At 43.5% G+C, this 21939-nt stretch overlaps 6 protein-coding genes across 6 annotated transcripts in view; 3 read left to right on the forward strand and 3 right to left on the reverse strand.

Annotated features, from left to right (window-relative positions):
- Positions 1–2325: 2325 nt before the first annotated feature.
- Positions 2326–3365, reverse strand: LOC106655480. Its single transcript, XM_014375896.2, has 2 exons — positions 3254–3365; positions 2326–3027 (listed from the first exon to the last, which is right to left on the reverse strand). The coding sequence occupies exon 2, from the start codon at positions 3009–3011 to the stop codon at positions 2685–2687; it is 327 nt and encodes a 108-aa protein (XP_014231382.1). The 5' UTR covers positions 3012–3027; positions 3254–3365; the 3' UTR covers positions 2326–2684.
- A 2847-nt stretch (positions 3366–6212) lies between these two features.
- LOC106655415 (transmembrane protein 26) lies at positions 6213–8247 on the forward strand. Its single transcript, XM_023457484.1, has 5 exons — positions 6213–6406; positions 6828–7601; positions 7656–7865; positions 7926–8135; positions 8205–8247. The coding sequence occupies exons 1-5, from the start codon at positions 6213–6215 to the stop codon at positions 8245–8247; spliced, it is 1431 nt and encodes a 476-aa protein (XP_023313252.1).
- A 114-nt stretch (positions 8248–8361) lies between these two features.
- LOC111693237 (protein roadkill-like) lies at positions 8362–10531 on the reverse strand. The gene is made up of 5 exons (XM_023457485.1): positions 10121–10531; positions 9587–10030; positions 9031–9499; positions 8478–8957; positions 8362–8372 (listed from the first exon to the last, which is right to left on the reverse strand). Exons 1-5 carry the CDS (start codon positions 10529–10531, stop codon positions 8362–8364), a joined length of 1815 nt encoding a protein of 604 aa, XP_023313253.1.
- Positions 10532–16719: 6188 nt separating this feature from the next.
- On the forward strand, positions 16720–18112 carry LOC106655414. The gene is made up of 4 exons (XM_023457486.1): positions 16720–16815; positions 16939–17053; positions 17125–17310; positions 18062–18112. The coding sequence occupies exons 1-4, from the start codon at positions 16790–16792 to the stop codon at positions 18110–18112; spliced, it is 378 nt and encodes a 125-aa protein (XP_023313254.1). The 5' UTR covers positions 16720–16789.
- An 893-nt stretch (positions 18113–19005) lies between these two features.
- Positions 19006–20421, forward strand: LOC111693238. The gene is made up of 3 exons (XM_023457487.1): positions 19006–19512; positions 19657–20256; positions 20325–20421. Exons 1-3 carry the CDS (start codon positions 19064–19066, stop codon positions 20419–20421), a joined length of 1146 nt encoding a protein of 381 aa, XP_023313255.1. The 5' UTR covers positions 19006–19063.
- A 1028-nt stretch (positions 20422–21449) lies between these two features.
- The window catches only part of LOC111693239, a 5057-nt gene continuing 4567 nt past the window's right edge, over positions 21450–21939 (reverse strand). The window contains exon 2 of the mRNA XM_023457488.1: positions 21450–21538. Coding sequence (XP_023313256.1) covers positions 21450–21538 — 89 coding nt within the window. The remainder of the gene's footprint in view (positions 21539–21939) is intronic.

Here is a 21939-nt window from a genome sequence, read left to right on the forward strand (position 1 = left end):
CTGACAGGCTATGTGAAAATGAGTCATACCATCCTCGTCGACGTAATTCGCGTCGAATTTGTTAAAAATCTGGAATAGGTTGCGCATAGAGTCGTGGACGATACCGTGTCGAGCCGCTCGATGCAACGGTGTGGTACGACGCAATAGCGGCTCGCCATCTTCGCCGACTTTGGGCTCGTCTTTGTAGCCGGTACGAGCCAAGAACCCGATCACTCCATATTTTTGCCAAGGGTTCAGCTGCCTATCTTTGCTCGCGTAAATAGCGTTTAGCAGACTCTCGATTTCTCCTTCGCGAAAGATGTCTCGGTGATTTGGAACTGCGTCAGTCCAATCACGGACAAGAGGATAAAGTTGACGGATAAATTCATATCGCTCGTCCTCGATCTGCAAATTGAATCTTTCTCGCAATAACTTGAATGTTTCTAATCGATCCATTCTGCGCGCTCACGTACACGGCACACAATCACTTATAATTTATTATACTTTTTTTTCACTCTCTGCAGTCGATGCGATCGTTCTGTACGCTGCAGCGTCGTAACGTGTACTGGACTATCGTGCGTACACTACGGTCTACATGGAAAGTTAAAAAAACACATGGCCGTAAGACGATTAGAAAGCGTCTATGAAGGTTAGAAGGCGGTCGCTCGCGTGCGTTGTAATGCGGGCGGAAACGGGACAAAACATACGTATGCGACTAGACGATCAGTATTTAAAATGGAAAGGCGTCTCGTAAGTTTTATATATTATTCGGTCGGTATTATGTGCTGCTGCAATATGATTTCACGCGTATGTACAAGTCTATATTATATTTACATCTGGCACATGATCTTCTATCGGGTATACCATTCGAGAGCTCAAACTCGTAAAACTCAACAATTAAATGTCCTTGTTCGAAGCGTAGTCGATGCTAGTGAACTCTCTTGTTAATTAATTAATTCATTATCGAGATTTTCTTTACCTGGAGCATGATTCTCCCTCTATTTTTGTCAACTAACTTGAGAAACATTCTCTTTCTCTTATCGTCAAGGAAAACGGCCGGATGATCACGGCAGCGCAGCCAGCTTGACAGGCGCCGTAAGCCGTCGGTCTGCAGCAGCAATGCCAAAATGACCAGTACAGTCATGAGTGTATATTTCTGCATGTTGATCAATTCGATTCTGCTAAAACCGTTCAAAGTCGTATCAGAGTAAGATTAAGAATGTTAGGTCGATGCAATAGTGATGTTCGATGCTCAATTATTTATCGTAAAATTTTACATGGTCAAGTTGGTGATCAATGCTTCGCGTGATAGTATATTACGTGCCTAGGGAGCGAAAAACTGAAAAGCCTCAGAGCACGCGTATAATCATCGTCCGCGAGGTTTACGAGAACTTATGCCGGCTACCGTTGATTTTTTCTTGGATAACGGTGCATATAAATTTAGCTTCGAGTTTCCCGATGCATCTTACATCGGCGCAAGTTATTTTCCAATATCAATTCGGTGAAACTTTGCCTCGGTACAAATTGAAACTAACGCGTTATCTTCTTCAGGTTCTCAAGCTTCTCGATGCCACGATGATAATGATGTTTTTTATCAAGCTTAGATGTCTGCAAAAGTCTTCAGATCTCGACGAAAATTGGCACGACGACGAGGAGTTTGTAGAAATAGCGAAAATTATGAAATTTGATGAGCATCTGTCGTTCTACGACTTGAAAAAGTTTCAACCCGAAGAGGCTATTCAACGACTCAAAAGTATTGATTTCTGCTATCTGACATTTTTTCGAAGTTCATTCATCCTCCAAAAGGCGCACTGAGAAAAAAAATTCATTGATTCAATGAAATATTTATTCAAATACAATCTATGAAATAATTTCATTGAAATAATGAATTTTTATTTCATCCAACAAAATGCTTCAATCAATCATTTGATTAAATTAATAGTAAATAAAATATTAAATTAGATTTCATTGAATCAATGAATTTTTTTTTCTCAGAGCACGAGGAGGGTCTTCTTTCAATCAATTAAAACCATTGATAATTATATATTGTGTCAGTCAAAGTACAATATTAATTTTCCAAAGATCACTAAGAACTGTCGATGACAGCAAACCCCCAAGCATGTGAAATAAATAACTTTGCGAAACAAAAACATGTCATTAATTCATTCCTAATTTTTTTTTTTCGATCGACTGGCATGATAGAACTAGTTGAAAAGAAGTAAGCGAATGATTTCTTGCTCAATGTATATACCTAACTGGTAAATGACATAATTTTAATTTTTATTGTTTTCTAGAGTACGGTTGATTTTATTAGGATTAATGAAAAATTTAATGAAATTCATGCTATTGAGTTCCTGGTGGTAGTCATGTTATAAACTGACATTTATTTACATAGTTAAATACAATATTTGTTTACAAACTGAGATCCCTTCGTGAATCATACTCAAAATCGGCGGGTTTTTAAATATTCATGTCTGTTTTAAATAACTGTCATAAATGTAAAAAATATATATTTTTCATACACAACATTAACATTTTCCGTACAAAAAATATATATTTTTTCATATAAAAAAACTCGAATATATTTTGTAAACAAAAAGTACGTTACTCAACTTTTCATCGTTCACTCGACGTCAGTCCTTTTTTCTACACTCTCCGATGGAAAAGTCACCTATATACACACGCGCACTTTCGAGAACGAATCCCTACGTATTGCGGGCGAAAAAAGTGTACGCCCCGAAGAGATCCAGCTCGGGTCTCGCCTGCTCGGGCAGCATGACGTTGCAGCGCGTCAAGCACTGGAAGTAGAAGAGGTAGCACAGCATGCCGCGCCAGCCGTGCAGGCGCGCGGGAAGATTCTGGCCGGTCGACTCGACGCAACGATTGCCGACGTAGGCGCAGCTGTGCATGCAGATGCTGTAGTCGATGACGAGCCTGTCGTAATGATCCACGAGCGCGGCGCTGGGAAGGGCCTGCTGGAGGAGGAGGACGACAGCGAGCAGCAGAGCAGTCGCGATATTTTTGCGCTGCATGACGACGCCTGGATCACTGCGAACAGAATGTGTGAAACGAGGGTCGTTGAATATCTTTTTCATTTTAAACTACCGACGAATGTGATGTAAACAAATGTGCGTGCGAGAACCGTGAATTGTTATTCGAACGAGTATAAGTTGAAAAGTTAGTCAAATACGCGATATACTAATGCATGTTTGGAAAAATAATATTTGATGAACACTTGTTACATTATTAATAAAGAATCACGATTAAAAATTACCTAAAATTGAGTATCAATTTTCAAAAGTCGACCTATTGACACCGTTGTCGTGGTCCGAGCTCTCCAGCGATCCTAAGCTGGTATACTTCTCTTTCCTCTCTGCTCGTCAATTCGAATTCAGCATTGCTATCGAGGGCCGAACGAAACTTCAGCGCCTCTATCATTTTAATGAATTTTCTCGCGCTTTAGACGGCGGTCGTGCAGAGAATTCACACTCGATACAAATACAAAAGTACGAAGAAAAAAGTACGCGTTCGAGTGGAGATGTTTCTTCGACGAGAAAATTAAGCTCGCCGCGACTGCATTGAAATATTTAAATGCAAAAAAAGTCTTCAGGGCCAAAACTAATTTTAAAATTACTGACTTCGAAGTCTCTGGCACTTATTGTTCTTTCCTCCGAGAAATACCTTTGTGAGCGGGGTCCTTGGGACTGAGTTGGTCCACTGGTATATGGCCGATTCTCTGTGAAATCGAATGGCCAAAAAATTTTTTTTTCTGCAAATATGAAAAACTTGCTGTTCCCGATGTCAGAAATGTCCCCAAATTTTATTAGAATTTTTGGGACCATCTATCACTCTTTTTCAGGGGCCCGAAGTTGGCCATTTTAGGGTTTTTTTGAAATTCATGAAAAATCACAAATATTCAAATAATTCCTGGATTAAAGTAGAATGATTCAAAAGTAAAAGTGCCCAGCAACTTTTTTGTTGGAAATTGTCCAAATTTTCAGAAAAAAAATATGCCAAAGTGATTGGAACAATCTAGGTAAGTGTAAAGCAAAAAAACTGCCAAAGGGACATAAATGATGAAATCTAATCGAGTTCGAACCGGACTTTCATTTCCTAAACTATGTAAAAAGCTTCCCAAAGATGTCAACTACTGCCTGATAAAGTTTTGTAATGGGTCTTAAAGTTTAACGCAATGTAGACAACAATGTGTGGCGAAAAACATGCAAAAAAGGTCAAAAATAGGCCCAAAATGCCTAAAATCACCAAAAACAGCCATTTTCAGGCCTTTTTTGCATGTTTTTCGCCACACATTGTTGTCTACATTGCGTTAAACTTTAAGACCCATTACAAAACTTTATCAGGCATTAGTTGACATCTTTGGGAAGCTTTTTACATAGTTTAGGAAATGAAAGTCCGGTTCGAACTCGAGTAGATTTCTTGTTTTGTGTTTTTTTTTTATGTTTTCCCACTATGCTCTCTTTGGGTGGCTCCAATCACTTTGGCATATTTTTTTTCTGAAAATTTGGACAATTTCCAACAAAAAAGTTGCTGGGCACTTTTACTTTTGAATCATTCTACTTTAATCCAGGAATTATTTTAATATTTGTGATTTTTCATGAATTTCAAAAAAACCCTAAAATGGCCAACTTCGGGCCCCTGAAAAAGAGTGATAGATGGTCCCAAAAATTCTAATAAAATTTGGGGACATTTCTGACATCGGGAACAGCAAGTTTTTCATATTTGCAGAAAAAAAATTTTTTTGGCCATTCGATTTCACAGAGAATCGGCCATATCTATACGTTAAATTATGACAACGCTTAAATGACGTTCTCTTCGTATTTTATAATCTGATCCAGTTGAGAAAAAACTATCTGCTCATGGTAACGTATTAAGGCAGTCTCAAACTTTTTAAAGACAATAAAAGATTATGAATATACAAAATACGAATTATATGAAAATTGCTGCAAACTCATACTAGTAACACCTGAAGAAGCGCAGATCTTGCCATACAAGACCCGAAAGATTATAGTATTTTGCTAGTGCCAGCGTCAAACTTATTGAATGAATTCGATACGGAAAATTTTTCGAATACATTTTTATTTATAATAATACAAAAATAACAATTCAAAAAATACATACGAAAAACTTGAAATAATGAAAAATTGAGTCGAAGACCATGAATGATTGCGAATAGACAAATAAGAATAAACTCCGATATAGAAAAAAATCGGTAAGTCCATAATTTTTGAAAATTTTTAAATTCACAGATTAAGCATATTAGCATATGTAGCACACGTTGCCGAACACTTCCCGAAAGCGTATTTGCACGTTTGAATAGCCGTGTTATCAATGCACGAGTAACCATCCGTGGCGTATAAGCAAGCGGCTTTAACTCCAAGGCAGCCTGCCTGGCACGCGCCGTGAGCTGCCGGTCCATCTATGGCAGTACTGGGCTACTGCAGCAGCAGCCACAGCATCACGAGCATGACTAGAACCATGAACGCAAAGTTCAGCATTTTGAATTCTGCAAAAAAACAAGAATGACAAATAATTAATAAGTCTCATAAAAATAAGCATATATAGGAAGATGTATGATCGGTATAATTGGTATAATAGCAATTGTATCTCGAATAATAAAAATCGTGAATCAAACGTTTTATTAATAATGAAAAAAATTAAATACCTTTGATAAAGTTGACGAATTAAGTTGAAAGAAATCGGCAAGTGTCTCGACTGTATGGGTCGACTAAAGTGTCGTTGCCGCGTCGAGCTCGAAAGCGCAAATGAAACTCACGAGAGTCCGCCGATTCTTTTACACCCTCGCCTTCGAAAGGACGCGCGGCACGAGATGCCGAGTCAATTATTCGGCCTTCGGTGCTGACTAAATTTTCTGCATTATAGCCCTATTGTTATAATACGAGCCTGCATATATAGGTAAGCGGCTTTGTAGTGCGCCAGCGTGAAGCTACGTTGTGCTGCGCAGGCGGGTGAATATCGCGCTGCATGGACATGATTACCCCTGGCTCGGCGCGAAAGAAAAAAACAGTCGGTCGAAAGCCACCACCACCTACGCGTATCGATGGATTTCGTAAATCGTCGACGCGCGACACGATGTCGTTAAAAAAGTTTCGCGGCTACTGCCAATAATATTCCATCTTTTGAAATCGAGTGTCGTGCCCGATTACTATGCGATAACGAACGCACCATCATCGCGAGCGTACGTGACGACGACGATGGCGAAATTCATAGCGACGATCAAGGCCATCATAACGCGCATCGTGTTCGCCTCGCACGGCTTCATCGCCATCTGGCAGGTGACGAACTTCAAGCGCGATCCCGTCTACTGGTACCTCTGCTGTCCCATCGTGCTGCTCTTCTTCGAGGGCATATTCACCCTGACGATCAAGTCCAATCAGGAGTGGAAGTGGTGAGCGCAGAGATCATTTGTCTTTTTTTTTTTACTTATATATTTTGAATTTTCGAATTTTCGACTTTTTTTAACGCGTAAAACCGAATGCAGCGTCCACGCCTTAGCTTATATACGCGATAAACGCGAATTCTTGACCTCGATCGAGTTGCGGAACGAGGTCAAGGCCGCGCGTATATAAGCGATACGTCGGTTATCAATCATAACTAGTGAAAACTACTCCCTACGCGCGCGCGCGAAACGATGAACGATGAGCAGCGGAAATTGTGCATTAGGAGTAATGGCCCCGCGATCGAGAGAGACTGCGCCCAGCCCACCACGCGATTCCTTGAAATTTATATGCCTTTCTTTCTTCGAGGTTTCGTGCGCACTCGTGCACGCTAAAAAGAATCTTATTTTTTTTTCACGTTCTCGTCAACAGGTTTTGCCCGTCCGTCTTCTTGTACCTCGGCAGCGTCGTGCCGGCCATCTGGCTCCTCGAGCTCGAAAAGGTCGATCGCAGGGTGAAAAATTTCGGCGTCGCCGTCATCAACGACACCTTCGATCTCACCAAGCTCGAGGATCTCAAACAGCTGCAAAAGACCCTGGGCGTGAACATACGCCTGCCCGAGCTGCAGATATCCACCGAGACCTGGGTAACTCTCATCGAGCAGTTCCTCATGCTGATCTTGATAATCGGCCGCTGGATGCTGCCCAAGGGCGAGCTGACGCGCGACCAGCTCAGCCAGCTGCTGCTCGTCTACATCGGCACGGCGGCCGACATAATCGAGTTCTTCGACTCGTTCAAGGACGAGAAGGTGTCGCGCGAGCCGCTACTGGTCTATCTGACCCTGGGCATCTGGGCCTGGTCGCTGATGCAGTTCACCGTCGTGCTCACCGCCACCAAGTCGAGAAAGAGTCGACTCTCGTCGTCGTCGTCTGGTGGAGGTGGAGCGACTTCGAGGAAAAAGAGGCAGCAGCATCAGGTGACGAGCGACGATCAGACGAGCTGCTGCAGCATCGACGTCTGGGCGATCGCCATCAACATGCTGCTGCAGGACGGCCCGTTCCTCGCCTTCCGCCTGACCCTCATCGTACACTTCAAGATCGTCAGCTACATGAACATATTCTTCACCTGCAAGAACACCCTGGTGATTCTGCTGCAGCTCTATCGGCTGTACGTGGTGCAGAGCGAGACTCGGGCGCGACGCCGAGAGCTCGACGCTTACGGGGGTCGTCGCGGGCAGTCGTCGTCGTCGCGTCGTCGAAGAAGCTCGGCCGCGATGATGCACCACCACGAGGTGAGCCTCGTGTCGAGGCCCGACTCTTACGGCACCACGGGTCGACGCGGCAAGAGGAAAAAGCGCCGAGATGACGAGGACGAGGACGACGGCGATGATTACAGCAGCGAGGAGTATCGGCCCAAACGAAGACGACGATCCAGCACGAGCCAAGATACGATGAGCGACGATACTCGAAGGTGAGTCCTCTATACTTTACATTTGTATAATTTTATTTGTATCCTCTTATTTTGTAACAGAAAGAAGCGTCGCGATGTTACGTCGAGCAAGCGCGACTCGTCGAAGCGTCGACGCAAACGCGACGCGTCCTCGAGCGACGACGAGGAGGAGGAATCCACCCCGGAGAGAGATAAAAAATCGAGATCGAGGACGCGACGGAACGAGCCCAGCGGCAATAAAAAGGGCAAAGACGATACCGAGGAGAGCAGCGTGGATGACGCGAGCAAGAGGTATTTCGATTAATTCAAATTAAAATTTTTATACATTAATAAATCATTATCGTGCTCTTTTTGTTACAGACGCGAGCGAAGAAAAAAGCGAACGGACGCAGTGGCGGATTAGCACCCACAAAACTTTCGGTTGACTTGTAAAAATCAATAATGAAAATACAATTGTTAATGTATGAATAGATCAATTTAATTTAATTATTCATAATTTCAATAATCAATAGCTCTATTATTCTATAACTTTTAACAATAAAATAAAAAATGTTTTCCAAGAATCTGATTCGATTCTTCATCAAATTAAACTGCTACTGCTGCTGTCGTTGCTGTTGCTGTTCCCGCTGCTGCTGTGCGTCGGCGTCGTCGTCGACTCTTTCTTCGACAGATCCAGCACGTAGTAGGGCTGGCTGTAGGCGAAATTATTACTAACGGCGACGCCGTTCGTATTGTGGCACGATTTCGGCATCAAAATCGTGGCTTCGCTCGGCGAGATCGTGCGAAACGTCTGTTGCTGCTGTTGTTTGGCTACAGCGGCTACGGGATTATTGCGTACGAGCAAGTTCATGTCTGGCACCCACGGCATCGCCACGCGTTTCATCGTCGTCGTAGTAGCCATTGGATGATGTTGATGGTGATTATGATGATTGTGCGGATGCTGCTGCTGCTGCTGCTGATGGTGATGATGATGATGGTGGTGGTGTTGATGCGACATGGACGTGGGTGTGGACGACGACGAGGGCGGCGACGAGGTCGACGTGACGGTGAAGGGCTTCTCGCTGGATTTGAGCTTTTTCGCCAAGTCCGGGGCTCGCACGAAGAATACTTTTCCTGCAAAAATTGTTGTGAATTTAACGATGCAGTTAGCAAAGAATAAAGTAGTAAAAAGTGTCGTAATCTTTACCATTGCCATTGAGAGCGGGTACTCCGCAAAACGGCATCGTAAGCGGCGCACCAATTGCTGCGTTAGAATTCGTAGACGTTTGCTGCTGCTGTTGCTGCTGAAGAGGCCTCGACGGCATCAGTAAAATTTTACCAGGCGTCTGATGCTGATGCTGTAGCTTTTGTTGATTGGCTTCGCGCCAAGAGCGCAACATATCCTGCGTGATTATTCGACCAGAGGCGGGGATGGCTTTGCCGGCGACAGCAGCAGCAGCAGCAGCGGTGGCGGTGTTGGCTCCGGTAGCAGCGGCCGCGACGGTAGCAGTGGTGGATTGCTGTTGCTTGGCCGTAGTAGTAGTGGCCGCGGTAGCCGCCTGCAGCACGGCCGCGACGTTCTTGTTCTTGCTCAGCTGCACCTGCAGCAGTCGCGGCCGCGAATTGAGCCGCTGCTGCAGCAGCTCGAGCTTGCGCTGCTGGCTCAGATTGTAGCTCTGCGAATTTATATTTTTTATATTTTAATTGTATAATAATGTATTGTGTTGTTACGTCACGTAAGTACGAAACCGTCGTCGACTAACCTGTAGCAGTTGGTGCTGCGCCTCGCCGAACTGCTGGGCACGATGCGCCAGATAAGCCATGACCTTGGACCGGTCCAAACTCGACAGGACGATCGGCTGCTTCTTCTGCTGCTGCAGCAACTGTGGCGTCTGTTGCTGTTGCTGTTGTTGATGCTGAGAAGGCGCGACGTAGGCGATGGCCTGCACCGGCCTCGTTGTAACCGTGCCATCCGCGGCTCGTTGTCTCCTCGAGGTCGTCGCGATCGTGGCCGTGACCGTGGCCACCGGGGCTACGGATGACTTCGCAGAAGCGGCGGTAGCGACTTGTCGACGAGACGCGGCGCACGAGGACGGAACGAACTTGGGGACCGGCTGCGCGACGTCGTCGATCTTCACCTCGTCGTAGCCCTTGTCGTCCGGCCGATTGACGAAATAGCGGCCGTTGTGCTCCGTAGCCAGGCCGAACTGCACACCGATACAAAGATTCGATATCGCACGATTCACACTCGCGTCGCAATTATTTCTTTGCGATTTATTTATTTTTTTTACGCGTACCTGCGGATGATAGACCGGGCGCTCGTGCATGCCGTGGCTGGGCCACTCCTTCCACTCGACCTCGTCCTCGCCGGTGGGCGCGTCGAGGGTCGCTCCGATGTTGAACGAGCTGCGCGTGCCGATGCTCGACGTGCTCGTCGACGACTCCACCAAACCCTGTATCGCTCCGCTGCCACTGCTGTTGTGCTGCTGCTGCTCGTTGTTGTTTTCGCAGTATAAGCTCTTGGCGTTGTTGACGTCGGTGCTTCGACGCTCGTCTTCGTCGTCGTCGTCGTTGTCGTTGTCGCTGCAACTGTCCCGAGACACGGCCGTCGCGGCGTCGCTTCGACGTCTTCGTTTTCTCCTCTTTACGGGTGCGGTAGTACTGCTGGCAGTAGTGTTGTTGTTGTTCAGCAGTCGTTTGCGCGTCATGCGTTTGTTGGCGGGATTATTGTTGGCGAGGCTCTCCTTGCGCGCCGCCGCTACGCTACGCAGAGGATTGCGACGCGGCTGACCGAGACATCTGCGCGCGAGAGAGACAGAAGAATAATAATAACGGAGTTGTTTTTGAAAGAAATAAAAGAAGAAAAAGATACACTGCACGCGTAAAGATGAATTACTTTTTACTGCTGCGAGTTCGCTGGACGATTTTGCCGTTGGCCAGACGTCTGCGTCGCTTCACGTACGCGTTGCCGCCACTAGTGACGTCTGCTGCCGCCGGTGACGATGCCACTATCTTTGTTGCTGTTTCGCCTACAACACTCGGTGGTGGCGATTGCCACTCGTTTATCGGGTCCATTGCTTTCAAACTCGAAACACCGACACTGTTGCTCGAGCCCGCCATTGACGCGCTCCTGCTTCTGCTGTTTTTTTTTTATCTCACCGCTGCGCCGATTACACTCCGATATACGTATAGTGAATTCGACTCTCTTCTTACGGAGCTATGTGCTCGAGTCTCTCTGCCGAGCGCCAACGAAATACAACTGATGTAACCGAGGGACTACGCGTGTACTATATCGTATAAGGTACTCAAGCTGTCGAGCTGTCGCGCTTTGACGCGCAAAATCCGTCCGTCACCGTCGATTGTTTTCAAGTGCGACTTCATTTGGTCGCGTTTCAGGTGCAGTGTGTGTACGCGGCGAGGTTTTGAAACGAAAAACAAGCGAGAGTCGCGCGCGCGCGCGTCGCCGCTGCAAGTCGCGTGTACGGTACTGTATATAAGATACATCGATTGCGGGTCCGTTTCGCGCGTAACTCTACCTTGGAGAGTATTTGCAGCTGATTGATTCTTTGAGGCCAACGACCTAATTATTGATAATCCGACGCGATCGAGATGCAAGCGCGCCGCAAATTTTATTCATTTGCGTTGATTGAGATTCGTATCGATCGAACGAACGAACAAAAAAATTACGAAATAAATGAAAGAAGAGGAGTTTGTTTATTTTACACAATTCAGTTCGATTCGCGTCTATATCGCGACACGCTCTTTAATTTCACAAAATAGCAATCTTTAATCACCAATAATCTCAAAAAAAAAAAAAAAAACAGGAGAACAGTCAGTGGATTTATTTTTTCCTCTTTTAGAACGAACACTTTTTTCGTTGAGTGCGCAATGCGTTTTCAAAAACTGTTTATGTCAGCGCGAAAAGAACGAGCTTTGGATGACTGTAATGATATCGAGTATCGAAGGGCTACATTATTTGTTGTGCTTAGATTTTATAATATACTGTAAATTTGATTTATCGTCTTAACGATTGAATGTTTTTTACGAAAGAAAATTAGAAGACTTGTTTATTTATTAATTTTTTTTTTTATTATTACATTGTGAAATAAAATGCATTAAATAACATCGAACATTGAAAAAGTACTAGAAATACATACGCTTAATTTTTTTTCTTGCATTTATTTTGTTAATGAGTGTAAAGTAAAGTAAAAGGCACAACTTTTAATTTCTACATTGAATCACTGGCCGCCATGCAAACGGCAAACAAATCTTTGTTCACCAGCTTCTCGACGATTTTTTCGCAGCAAAGAATCGGCAACCGATAGTGCGTCAGCTCCAAGAAAAATTCCAGCGCCCATCGGCGGAAAAACGCTCTCGTTGCTTCCTCGCAAAAGCGCGGAACAGACATCTCGCGTTGCTGTGCCTCCCAAATCTCGTCGAAGCGATCGATCATCCGCAAGTCGATAAGACGTTCCACCAAGTCAATCGGATCATACAGGTCGCGGTTTCTCTCGAACAATCCAACCTTGAAGAACAGTTTCATGATCGTCAGGGCGTCGTTTCGGTCCATCTCGTATCCTCCTTTCTCGAGACGCTCGACGACCGCCAGAGCGTCGGACGCTACTCTCAGCTTGACTTCGCTGCTTATGTACTCGAGCGGCTCGTAACGCTCGTACAAGTGGGCCTCGGTCGGGAAAACGAAGTTGGTAAGTTCGGCGCCATTGTTCAAGAGTAAATCGACCTTACTCGGCATGAGTAGCGCCACGGCCTTTTGCAGAGGTGTCCGGCCCAACTTGTCCTTCGCGTCGATCTGCATCGAGTCTTTGCAGAACTTTAACAATAGCTCCGCCATGCTGTCGTTGATGGGACTTCCCATAGCGGCGTGCAGGGCAGTCGAGCCGCACTTCCAGCCTGGCAAGTTTGGATCGGCGCCGTGTTTCAGTAGCAATTCGGCCACGTTGTACTTTTCAATACAGGGCATAATCAAATGTAGCGGCGGATCCGTCTTGTTACTGGCGCAATTGGGATCTTGGCCGAGCTCGAGAAACTTCTCGACAACGGCTACGCAGCGGGACATGCAGGCCACGTGAAAATGCGTCAAACCGAACTCGTCGACGTAGTTAACGTCGAACCTGTCGAATATTTGAAATAGCTCGGCAATGACGGGGCTGTCTAGCTTTCCGTATCTGGCTGCCCAGTGCACCGGTGTGGTGCGACGCAGCAACGGCTCGCCATCCTTGTCCACCTCTGGCTCGTCTTTGTAACCGGTTCTGATAACGAATCTGATTATCGGAGCTTCTTTTAAAAGATCGTAGAATTTCTCCATGTTCCTCACGTCCTCCGTAAGAAGCCAATCGATCTCTGCGGGACGAAAAATGTCCCGAAGATTTGGAAGTTGGCCGTTCCATTCGTAGATCGTGGGATAGAATTGTTGATGGAGAAAATTGAGTCGCTCATTTTCGACGTCCCAGTTGACGTTTTCTCGCATGGTTTTTAATTGTTTCAAACATCTCACGTCGTTGGCCATTGTTCTATAATGCACTCGCGCACGGACACAATTGCTTATAAAAAAATTCAAAAAAGTCACTTGCTGCGGCCTATATACGCGATACGTCGATACGCTCTAGCGTCGTAACGTGTACTGGACTCGATGTGCGGAGTGCCAACTACCGACTGACGAAGTGTGTATCTGTGCACTGCGTGGCGCGTGCCGTCTTTATAACCGCCACACTCTCGAAACGAACTCGAGATTCGAGTCGGGCGCGCTCAAGCAAAAACGTAAACACATCGCGTGACACAAAGCGAGTACGCGCCTATACTCGATTCGACGCATGGGATGCCCCGAAAGTCCGTTAATTAATTGTGGCGAGATTGGATGTATAAAAAAAAATTTAAATGAAATAAAAGAAAAATGAGGAATTTGTTTATTTTCAGTTCGATCGATTCCATTTTCTACGTATGCGAGTTCAAGTGCACGACAATCCCGACAAAGAGTAACAAATATTTTTTTTCTTTTTCGGTATGTTGAACAAAACGCAGGAGAAAATTTCGGTAACATTTACACAGATTTGATGCGTTATACTTTACTTATGTCGTCGAGATTTGAAAGACAGTAGCATTATCGGGTATCGGAGTGCTAAATTGTTGTTTTTATTATTTAGCAAAGCATCTAATCGACTCTCGCGCGTTCAGTTTTATTGGGCGAATGTGATTTTTTTCAAGAAAAAAAATTATAAGACTAACTTATTTATCAATTTATTTTATTATTGAAATAAATAATCAACTATATTTATTGTAACATCGTACATTCATAATGGTAATCGACGTAACAACTACGAAAATCACTGGGTTAATCAATTCACATATCGATAAACTTAAATATGTTCTTAGGGATATAGTTAAAACCATTGGCCGCCAGGCAAATGTAAAACAGATTCTCGCTTTTCAGGTGCTCGATGATTTTTTCGTAACAGAGGATTGGTAACTGGTAACGCGTCAGATCCCAGAGCGAATCCAGTGCCCAACGTCGGAAAAATTCTCTTGACATTATCTCGTACAGATACACGGACCAAGTCTCGTGCGAATGACAGTAGCTTTGCTGCCTTTTCGGGCCGTAAGTGATGTAGCACGTCGTACAGCGAGATGTTTTGTGTCACCATGTGGTTTTTTGCTTCGACTGAGAGCATCTTGTCATTATAACAAGACTCTTTCAGATCCTCTGTTTTGCAAAACAATCTGATTTTGGCGAAAAATTTAATAATTGTCAGGGCGTCGTTTGGGTACAACTCGTATCCTCTCTTCTCTAGGCATTCTACGACGGCCAGAGCGTGAGATACTGGTATCAATACGAAAGAAGCTTAAAGTCGCGATTGATATCTCTCGGCGAAGTGACTCTCGTCGGGAAACAAGAATTTCGATAGGTCAGCGCCGTGATCCAAGAGTACATTGACCATATACCGCAAGAGGTTCGTCACCGCCAACTGGAACTGTATCGATCGAACGAACGAACAAAAAAATGACGAAATAAATGAAAGAAGAGGAATTTGTTTATTTTACACAATTCAGTTCGATTCGCGTCTATATCGCGACACGATGTTTATTCACAAATAAGCAATTTTTAATCACCAATAATCTCAACAAAAAAAAAAAAAAAACAGGAGAACAGTCATTGCATTTATTTTTTCCTCTTTTAGATCGAACACTTTTTTCGTTGAGTGCATAATGCATTTTTAAAAACTGTTCATCTCAGCGTGAAAAGAACGAGCTTTCGAAGACAGTAATGTTATCGAGTATCAAAGGGCTAAATTATTTTGTTGTGATTTTATGATATACTGTAAATTTGATTTATCGTTTCAACGATTGAATGTTTTTTACGAAAGAAAATTAGAAGACTTGTTTATTTTTTTAATTTTTTTTTTATTAATAAATTATAAAATAAAATGCATTCAATAACATCAAACATTGAAAAAGCACTAGAAATAGATATGCTTATTTTTTTTTCTTGCATTTATTTTGTTAATGACTATAAAAGGCACAACATTTAATTTCTGCATTGAATCACTGGCCGCCATACAAACACCAAACAAATCTTTGTTCTCCAGCTTTTCGACGATTTTTTCGCAGCAGAGAATTGGCAACTGATAGTGTGTCAGCTCCAAGAAAAATTCTAGTGCCCATCGCCGGAAAAAACCTCTCGTCATTGTCTCACAAACCGTCGAAGGAGCATCAAACGTAACTGAGTTGTCCCACGAGTTAATAAATTCCAAAAATAATGGATCATTCAAATCGGCCCATTCGTCTGAATGCATCTGGAACATTCCGAACTTGTCGAACACTTGCATGATCGTCAAGGCGTCGCTGCGGTCCAGCTTGTATCCTCCTTTCTCGAGACGCTCGACGACCGCCATAACGTTACGCGCTTCTTTCAATTTAGCGTCACTACCTCTGATCTTGCGCTTGTAACGTTTGCAGAATTGAGCTTTGGTAGGGAAAACGAAGCTGGTCAGATCTGCGCCATTATTCAAAAGTATATTGACCTGGCTCGGTGAGAGTCGTGCCACGGCCAATTGCAGAGGTGTTCGGCCTAACTTGTCCTTTGCATCGATCTGCATCGACTTTTTACAGAACTTGAACAATAGCTCTGCCATTTCATCATTGATGGAATTTTTCATAGCAATGTGCAGTGCAGTCGATCCCTTTGCATTGACCGAATTAGGATTGGCGCCTTGTCTCAGCAGCCATTCGACCTCTTCCTTGTCGCAGCTGGCCAGAGCCGAGTGTAGGAACATTTCTTGGTCGGACATGGACATCGTTTCGTGCACTCGCACACAGACACACAGTCACTAATAATCCCTTGCAATTTAAGTTATTGATTTTTTTCGCAAGAATCACTTATTACTTCATGCGCTGCGGCTTCGTTACGCCTAACCTGCGTGGGCTGAACTGAACAGTCGAGCCGGCGGCACTGCTATATCTATATTTAGCACAAATCTCGAATCTCGGCATCTCGCGTCGAGTTATAATAGAGTCGCGCGCAAAAGCATAAATGCTCGAATGTTGCAGTTCGAAAATATATCAATACCTAAAAACGCATGAGAAAATACATGGTACGCAGAAAGTAAAATTCAGAGGTACGCCACGCAAACGGCTGTATTTTTCTGAAGAATAATTGAAGCGAATGAAAAAAAAATTACATTTAAAATACGCTAAGATTATATTGCATATGATTCGTCACATACGTATGTAAATTGACGAAGTTGGTAGAAGAGGGGGAAGCGTACACAGCGCAAGTAGCTACCATAATCGCAAGAACGCAAAAGATGAGTTTACTCGATAGTATGGAGCAGACTACCTCGACAAGCAAGTGTTTACAAATTGTTGGCTACACGAGATGTTTGGCCTAGAATATTTTTTCAGTGACAAATCGTGAAAAATTACATTGAATCTACATAATAATCAAGGAAACGATGGAAAGCAGCAGTGACATAGTCAGGTTCGTTAAATGCACGTCTAAAGCAATGGCATAACTAATTTTCATGCATCCGGCCGATAATACTGCCGTACAATAATTTCTCGTGCGATCAGTACCAACTCCATTATAATATATAATCTTCAGGTTGAACGAGGAGCCAAGCGGTGGTTTGGAGATGTCTTGGAACGATTGTGAGTCCGATTCGGCAGACTCGTGGAAAACCAAAGAATTCATTACGTTGTCGTTCAAAGATTTATCAGTATGAGTTAAAGGATTGAAGTAAATTTTTCTTCATCGTCATCAGTAAGTAATCCATGATTTTCATTTCAGGAAAAGCAAGCGAAATTAAAAAAAGTTACCGAGATCAAGAATGATAAACCTAAATTGAAGTCTCCATCAATAACCAACAGTAAATCAGTAATTTCGGGAAAAGTTCATGAAAATCAGAGAAATGAAAAGAGACTCGCAATTGTAAATAAAAAGGGATTTAATTATGATAATAATCAACAGTCGTATGTGAACTCTCGTTTGCAACACGCGGTTAAACACGGGATATCTAAAAACATCGAAAAAGCGACCAAAAAAGGAGAAAATCCAGAAAAAAATTCTAATGCAAAAAGCGAAAGTGATATCCGTAGAAACCCGTTTTTTCGCGATAGAAACTTTAGGGTGCCTTTAAATGCAGTACGCAACCCTAGCAAACCCTTCGAATGTAAGATTTGCCACAGAATATTTAGATACGAATATTCGATCAACATGCATATGGTAATAATACATGGTCCCTTTGAATGTGAGATTTGTCACAAATCATTTGGAGAACGGAAGGATTTGAATAGGCACACATTTGAAGTACACACTCCTATCAAATCCTTCGATTGTGAGATTTGTGCCAAATCGATCGGATCGGAGGACGGCCTGAAAAGGCACTTAAATACAAGACACGGTCCTAAAAATGCCTTTAATTGTAATATTTGCCACGAATCATTTGGAATGAAAAATGAAGTTAAACGTCACAAAGATTTAGTACATTATTATGAAAATCCCTTTCGAATGTGAGATTTGTCACGATTTATTTGGAGCTTTTAATATTTGAGAATTAACTCAGAATAAACATCGATTCAATACATTATCTCAACGTACCCTTGAAATGAGAGAAAATCGTAAGTCAAAAATTATCCAATTTCATCTAAAAACATGATTAATTTCAGCATCAGTGAATTCGATTAGAATCTTATCAAATCTTTCATTAAATGTCATTTGTTTCTAGATATTTGTCATCACCGTACTGGTAAAAATGTTCCTCATGAATAAGCCTTAATTTTGTAATAAAAAAAAAGCAATAAAATGTAGCTTCTGAAAAATAAGAGGATGAGGGGGATAATTTTTATTTATTTATTTCATTACCATATTTTAATATGATCAACAAAATATGTATCGAATCATGATTTTTTAAATAGATACATCGTTGCATTTATTCGTACTCTTACCACGAGAGAACAATCGCGAGCTTCAAGCCAACCCGACACAAATCTTTGTTCTCCAGCTTCTCGAAGATTTTTTCACAGCAGAGAATCGGCAGACGTTGGCCCACGCCGCAACTCCAGAAAAAAATCCTCTCGTATAGTTGTCTCGCAAAAGCACAGAACACAAACTTTTCGCGACGCTGTGCGCATCGTTCCGAATTTCGTCGAAGCGCTCGATCGTCGATGTGCGGCTCGTAGCACTGCTATTACTGACTGACACGACTGCGTGCCGTCTTTGTAACCGCCGCCCAAGCAAGTAACCCAAACATATATCGCATGTGACACAAAGCGAAAATACGAGCATTAAGTACGACGTTTTAGAACTCGTCGCTTGACGATTGTTATTATTTTGCAATCGTAATACTTAATATCTAATTGAGAGGGTGCTAAGCTGAACACCACACTGTCCATTGTTTAATCACGAAACAAGTAGTTCAAGGATTTAACGCCGTATTCAGTATTATTTCTTGTGGGTAAATGTCAGTTCGGTGGTCGCCGCTGACATTTTTTGTAGAAATTTTCATTCAAACCCGCGTTGACGTCGATGCCAGCGCCGCAATCCCTTCCATTCGCATGCAGATGTCGTATGGCTTTGGGCAATCTATTCGCGCGCCGCAACTTCAGTAGTCAGTACAGCTCTACGCGCCACAACGATTAGCGACAGTGCGCGTCCGCAGCTTCTTCAAGACCTGCAAGGGTAATAATTTTCGAGTGTCCACGGCTAAATATCAACGGAGTCTCTCGCGATGTCTCGCAGACCTTTCGCGAAGGGCGTGGAATTCAAGGAGAAGCCGAAACCCTGCTTCACCTCCAAGCTGGTGTCGTCGATGCCCGCGCGCGCCTACAGCATGTCGCTCGCCCTGCGCAACGTCTTTGCTGCCGACGACGACTACGCCGAGCTTGCTGCCCCGCGCGACTGCATCACGAAGGAGGCGTCGGTCAGCCTCTCGAGGTCCGACTACGCCAAGCTCAAGAACGCGTACGGCCAACGTTTGCCCGAGCCGCGCCTGAACGAGCTCCCGGGCGTACCGGACGGCGACCAAGTACTCGCGTATCATCGCGAGGATTTGAAGAAGCCCATCTCGAACGCATCGGTGAACACGTTCGTGAATCTGTTCCAAAGCGCCTACGCGCCGGGGATAACGCCGCATGTGCTGAGCCACCTTTACACGCTCGCGCAGGTGGCTTTCGAGATGTGAGTATATACAAATATATTTTGCAATTGTACCATCTGGTAACTAATGATTTAATAAAGCGAGCCCATGGGTGACCCATGGAAATTTCTTGCACGCAATGTCATTGGTTTTTTGCGCACGTTTTTATCGTTTTTTTTTCACAGGACTAAAGCAGATCCCGGTGACCGAGCTAAGCGGGATATTTTTACGTCACTGGAAACGGGCATTCCGTTGACGAAAGAACAGCTGGCCAAGCTCGTGCACGTGGGAGTATTTGGCTTTGCGGAAGATCACGCGCTGCCTGTGCGGCACCAGAACGATCCAGACTTCCTCGCTGGATTGCCGTATCCTCGTCGATTAACTCCCAGCGAAATCGACCATTTGCGCTCGATGTGCAAAAACATCAGCACGCGCGCCGAACTCATGGCGCTGGTCACCCACCCGAAGCACTACGGGATGCTCGAGGAGCGCGACAAGGCAACGACGATGCTGCGCTTCGCCATTCTGGCTTATAAGAAAAACTGGAGGCGCCCCGACTCTGCACCGGGGCCGGCGTGCATCTACAGAGGCCGCGGCGCCGGCGATAACAGAAATGAACGCGGCCAGTTCGCCGAACGGATTCAGCACGTGATGTTGGTGGCACCTGGCGAGACAGCCAAGAACCGTGGCGTAAAGACGGTCGGCAGGATCACGGGCGAGGAAGATCTAGTGCTAGCGAGAAACATGAGCGATGTCGATGACAACGACGTGTTTGAGCCTAAGAGGTTTGTGTTTTTAAGTTGATCTTTTTTTTTTGGCACATTGTGTTCAAGTGTTTCGATTGCTGCATAAGGGTGAAGAGACTCAAGAGAGAGAGTGGTTCCAACAACAAGGCCCCGTCGTCAGCACGCACGCAACGTGGGGCCATCGGAGCTGCTGCTTCTACGTAAGTACACGATTGAAGGCATGTCAAAAGCGATGCAACGCTACTAAGCATACTTTGCAACCGACCTATAATACTGCCGTAATATTTTCTCTTGCGTTCAGTTGGTAGTGCAAACTCCATTGTAATATATAATCTTCAGGTTGAACGAGGAGCCAAGCGACGGTTTGGAGATGGCTTGGAACGATTATGAGTCCGATTCGGCGGACTCGTGGAAAGGCAAAGAATTTGTAACGTTGTCTTTCAAGGATTTATCGGTGAGTTGAAGGATTGAAGTAAATGGCTCTTTATCGTTATCAATACTACTAGTTCATCATTTTCATTTTAGAAAAAAACAAGCGAAAACACAAAAAAGATGCCGAGGACAAGAATGATAAATTGAATTCTCCATAAATAATGAACAGATATCAGTAATTTCGGAGAAAGATTATGAAAACCAGATCAATTACGTAAATTAAAAGACTTGTAATTGTAATTAAAAAAGGATTTAATTGTGATAACGATCAATAGTTCAAAGTAAAACTCCCCTTTGAAACACGCTGATGAACACAAGATCTTCAATAACATCGGGAAAATGAATAAAGTAGGAAAAATCAAGAAAATTTTTTTTAGCGTTAACTGTAAAATTCACGTGTTCCTTGAAAGTTTCGCTGTCCCCTTTAAAAAGAGAAACACGACTTTTAATATGAGTATAAGAAATGTTCAAGTTTTCGAATGTCAATCGAGCACATTACATTATCTTTGTCCCATTGTAAGATAAGCGTATATAGCTAAAATTATAATGCACGTGCAGCATCTGTCAAAAAGAGAGGATGAGGAGAATCAAAGGTGATGCATAAAATAACATAATTTTTCAGGTACTTAACTTCGTTCATCGTATTGTTTATGAATAAGAAAATCAAAGTTCATTTACTTATTTTATTACTATTGTCATTATTATGTTTTAATATAATTAATAAAACATGTATCGAATCATAATGTTTTAAATAGATATTTCGTTGCATTTATTCGTACAATTTTACCACAAAAGAAAAATCATGAGCTTTGGTCTACGGCTGCCAAGCAAACACGACATAAATCTTCGTTCTTCAAGTTCTCCAAGATAATTTCGCAGCAGAGTATTGAACAATCAAACGAACTTGTGAAGTTCGATTATGATTATTCAAGTTCCTTGTTCGAAAAGATTACTTGGTAGTACTACTCCTTCGACGTAGATGTCGCACTCGTTCAGAGACTCAAAACTTCGTACCATAGGGTGCTCTGCTCTCTATCTCGCCACTACCCGTGGCGCGCTACCGTCATTAAGTTTAAAGTATATTTTCATGGGTTGGGTTGTATTTATACATTTTTTTTAACCAAATTTTTGGGTAAATAAATTGGGTGGGAAAGTAATCTTTTCGAACAAGGAACTTGAATAATCATAATCGAACTTCACAAGTTCGTTTGATTGTTCAATTATTCTACGTTCCTTGTTCTCAAGATTACTTGGTAGATTTTCAGATTAATGAAAAGATTACTTTTGTAT

The sequence above is a fragment of the Trichogramma pretiosum genome, unplaced genomic scaffold, assembly GCF_000599845.2.
Source record: "Trichogramma pretiosum strain Unisexual culture from Peru unplaced genomic scaffold, Tpre_2.0 scaffold107, whole genome shotgun sequence".
NCBI lineage: Eukaryota > Metazoa > Arthropoda > Insecta > Hymenoptera > Trichogrammatidae > Trichogramma > Trichogramma pretiosum.

Excerpts from the sequence above, each read along its gene's own strand:
- LOC111693238 (XM_023457487.1), top strand. The coding sequence starts at position 19,064 with ATGTCTCGCAGACCTTTCGCGAAGGGCGTGGAATTCAAGGAGAAGCCG. Across the intron at positions 19,513-19,656 it reads GCGCAGGTGGCTTTCGAGAT|GACTAAAGCAGATCCCGGTG; the intron begins GTGAGTATATAC and ends TTTTTTTCACAG. Across the intron at positions 20,257-20,324 it reads GACGTGTTTGAGCCTAAGAG|GGTGAAGAGACTCAAGAGAG; the intron begins GTTTGTGTTTTT and ends TTGCTGCATAAG.
- LOC106655415 (XM_023457484.1), top strand. The coding sequence starts at position 6,213 with ATGGCGAAATTCATAGCGACGATCAAGGCCATCATAACGCGCATCGTG. Across the intron at positions 7,866-7,925 it reads ATGAGCGACGATACTCGAAG|AAAGAAGCGTCGCGATGTTA; the intron begins GTGAGTCCTCTA and ends ATTTTGTAACAG. Across the intron at positions 8,136-8,204 it reads GTGGATGACGCGAGCAAGAG|ACGCGAGCGAAGAAAAAAGC; the intron begins GTATTTCGATTA and ends TTTTTGTTACAG.
- LOC111693237 (XM_023457485.1), bottom strand. The coding sequence starts at position 10,531 with ATGACGCGCAAACGACTGCTGAACAACAACAACACTACTGCCAGCAGT. Across the intron at positions 10,031-10,120 it reads GCCCGGTCTATCATCCGCAG|TTCGGCCTGGCTACGGAGCA; the intron begins GTACGCGTAAAA and ends ATCGGTGTGCAG. Across the intron at positions 8,958-9,030 it reads ACCCGCTCTCAATGGCAATG|GAAAAGTATTCTTCGTGCGA; the intron begins GTAAAGATTACG and ends CAATTTTTGCAG.
- LOC106655480 (XM_014375896.2), bottom strand. The coding sequence starts at position 3,011 with ATGCAGCGCAAAAATATCGCGACTGCTCTGCTGCTCGCTGTCGTCCTC.
- LOC106655414 (XM_023457486.1), top strand. The coding sequence starts at position 16,790 with ATGGAAAGCAGCAGTGACATAGTCAG. Across the intron at positions 17,054-17,124 it reads TGTCGTTCAAAGATTTATCA|GAAAAGCAAGCGAAATTAAA; the intron begins GTATGAGTTAAA and ends TTTTCATTTCAG. Across the intron at positions 17,311-18,061 it reads ATAATAATCAACAGTCGTAT|ATATTTGTCATCACCGTACT; the intron begins GTGAACTCTCGT and ends ATTTGTTTCTAG.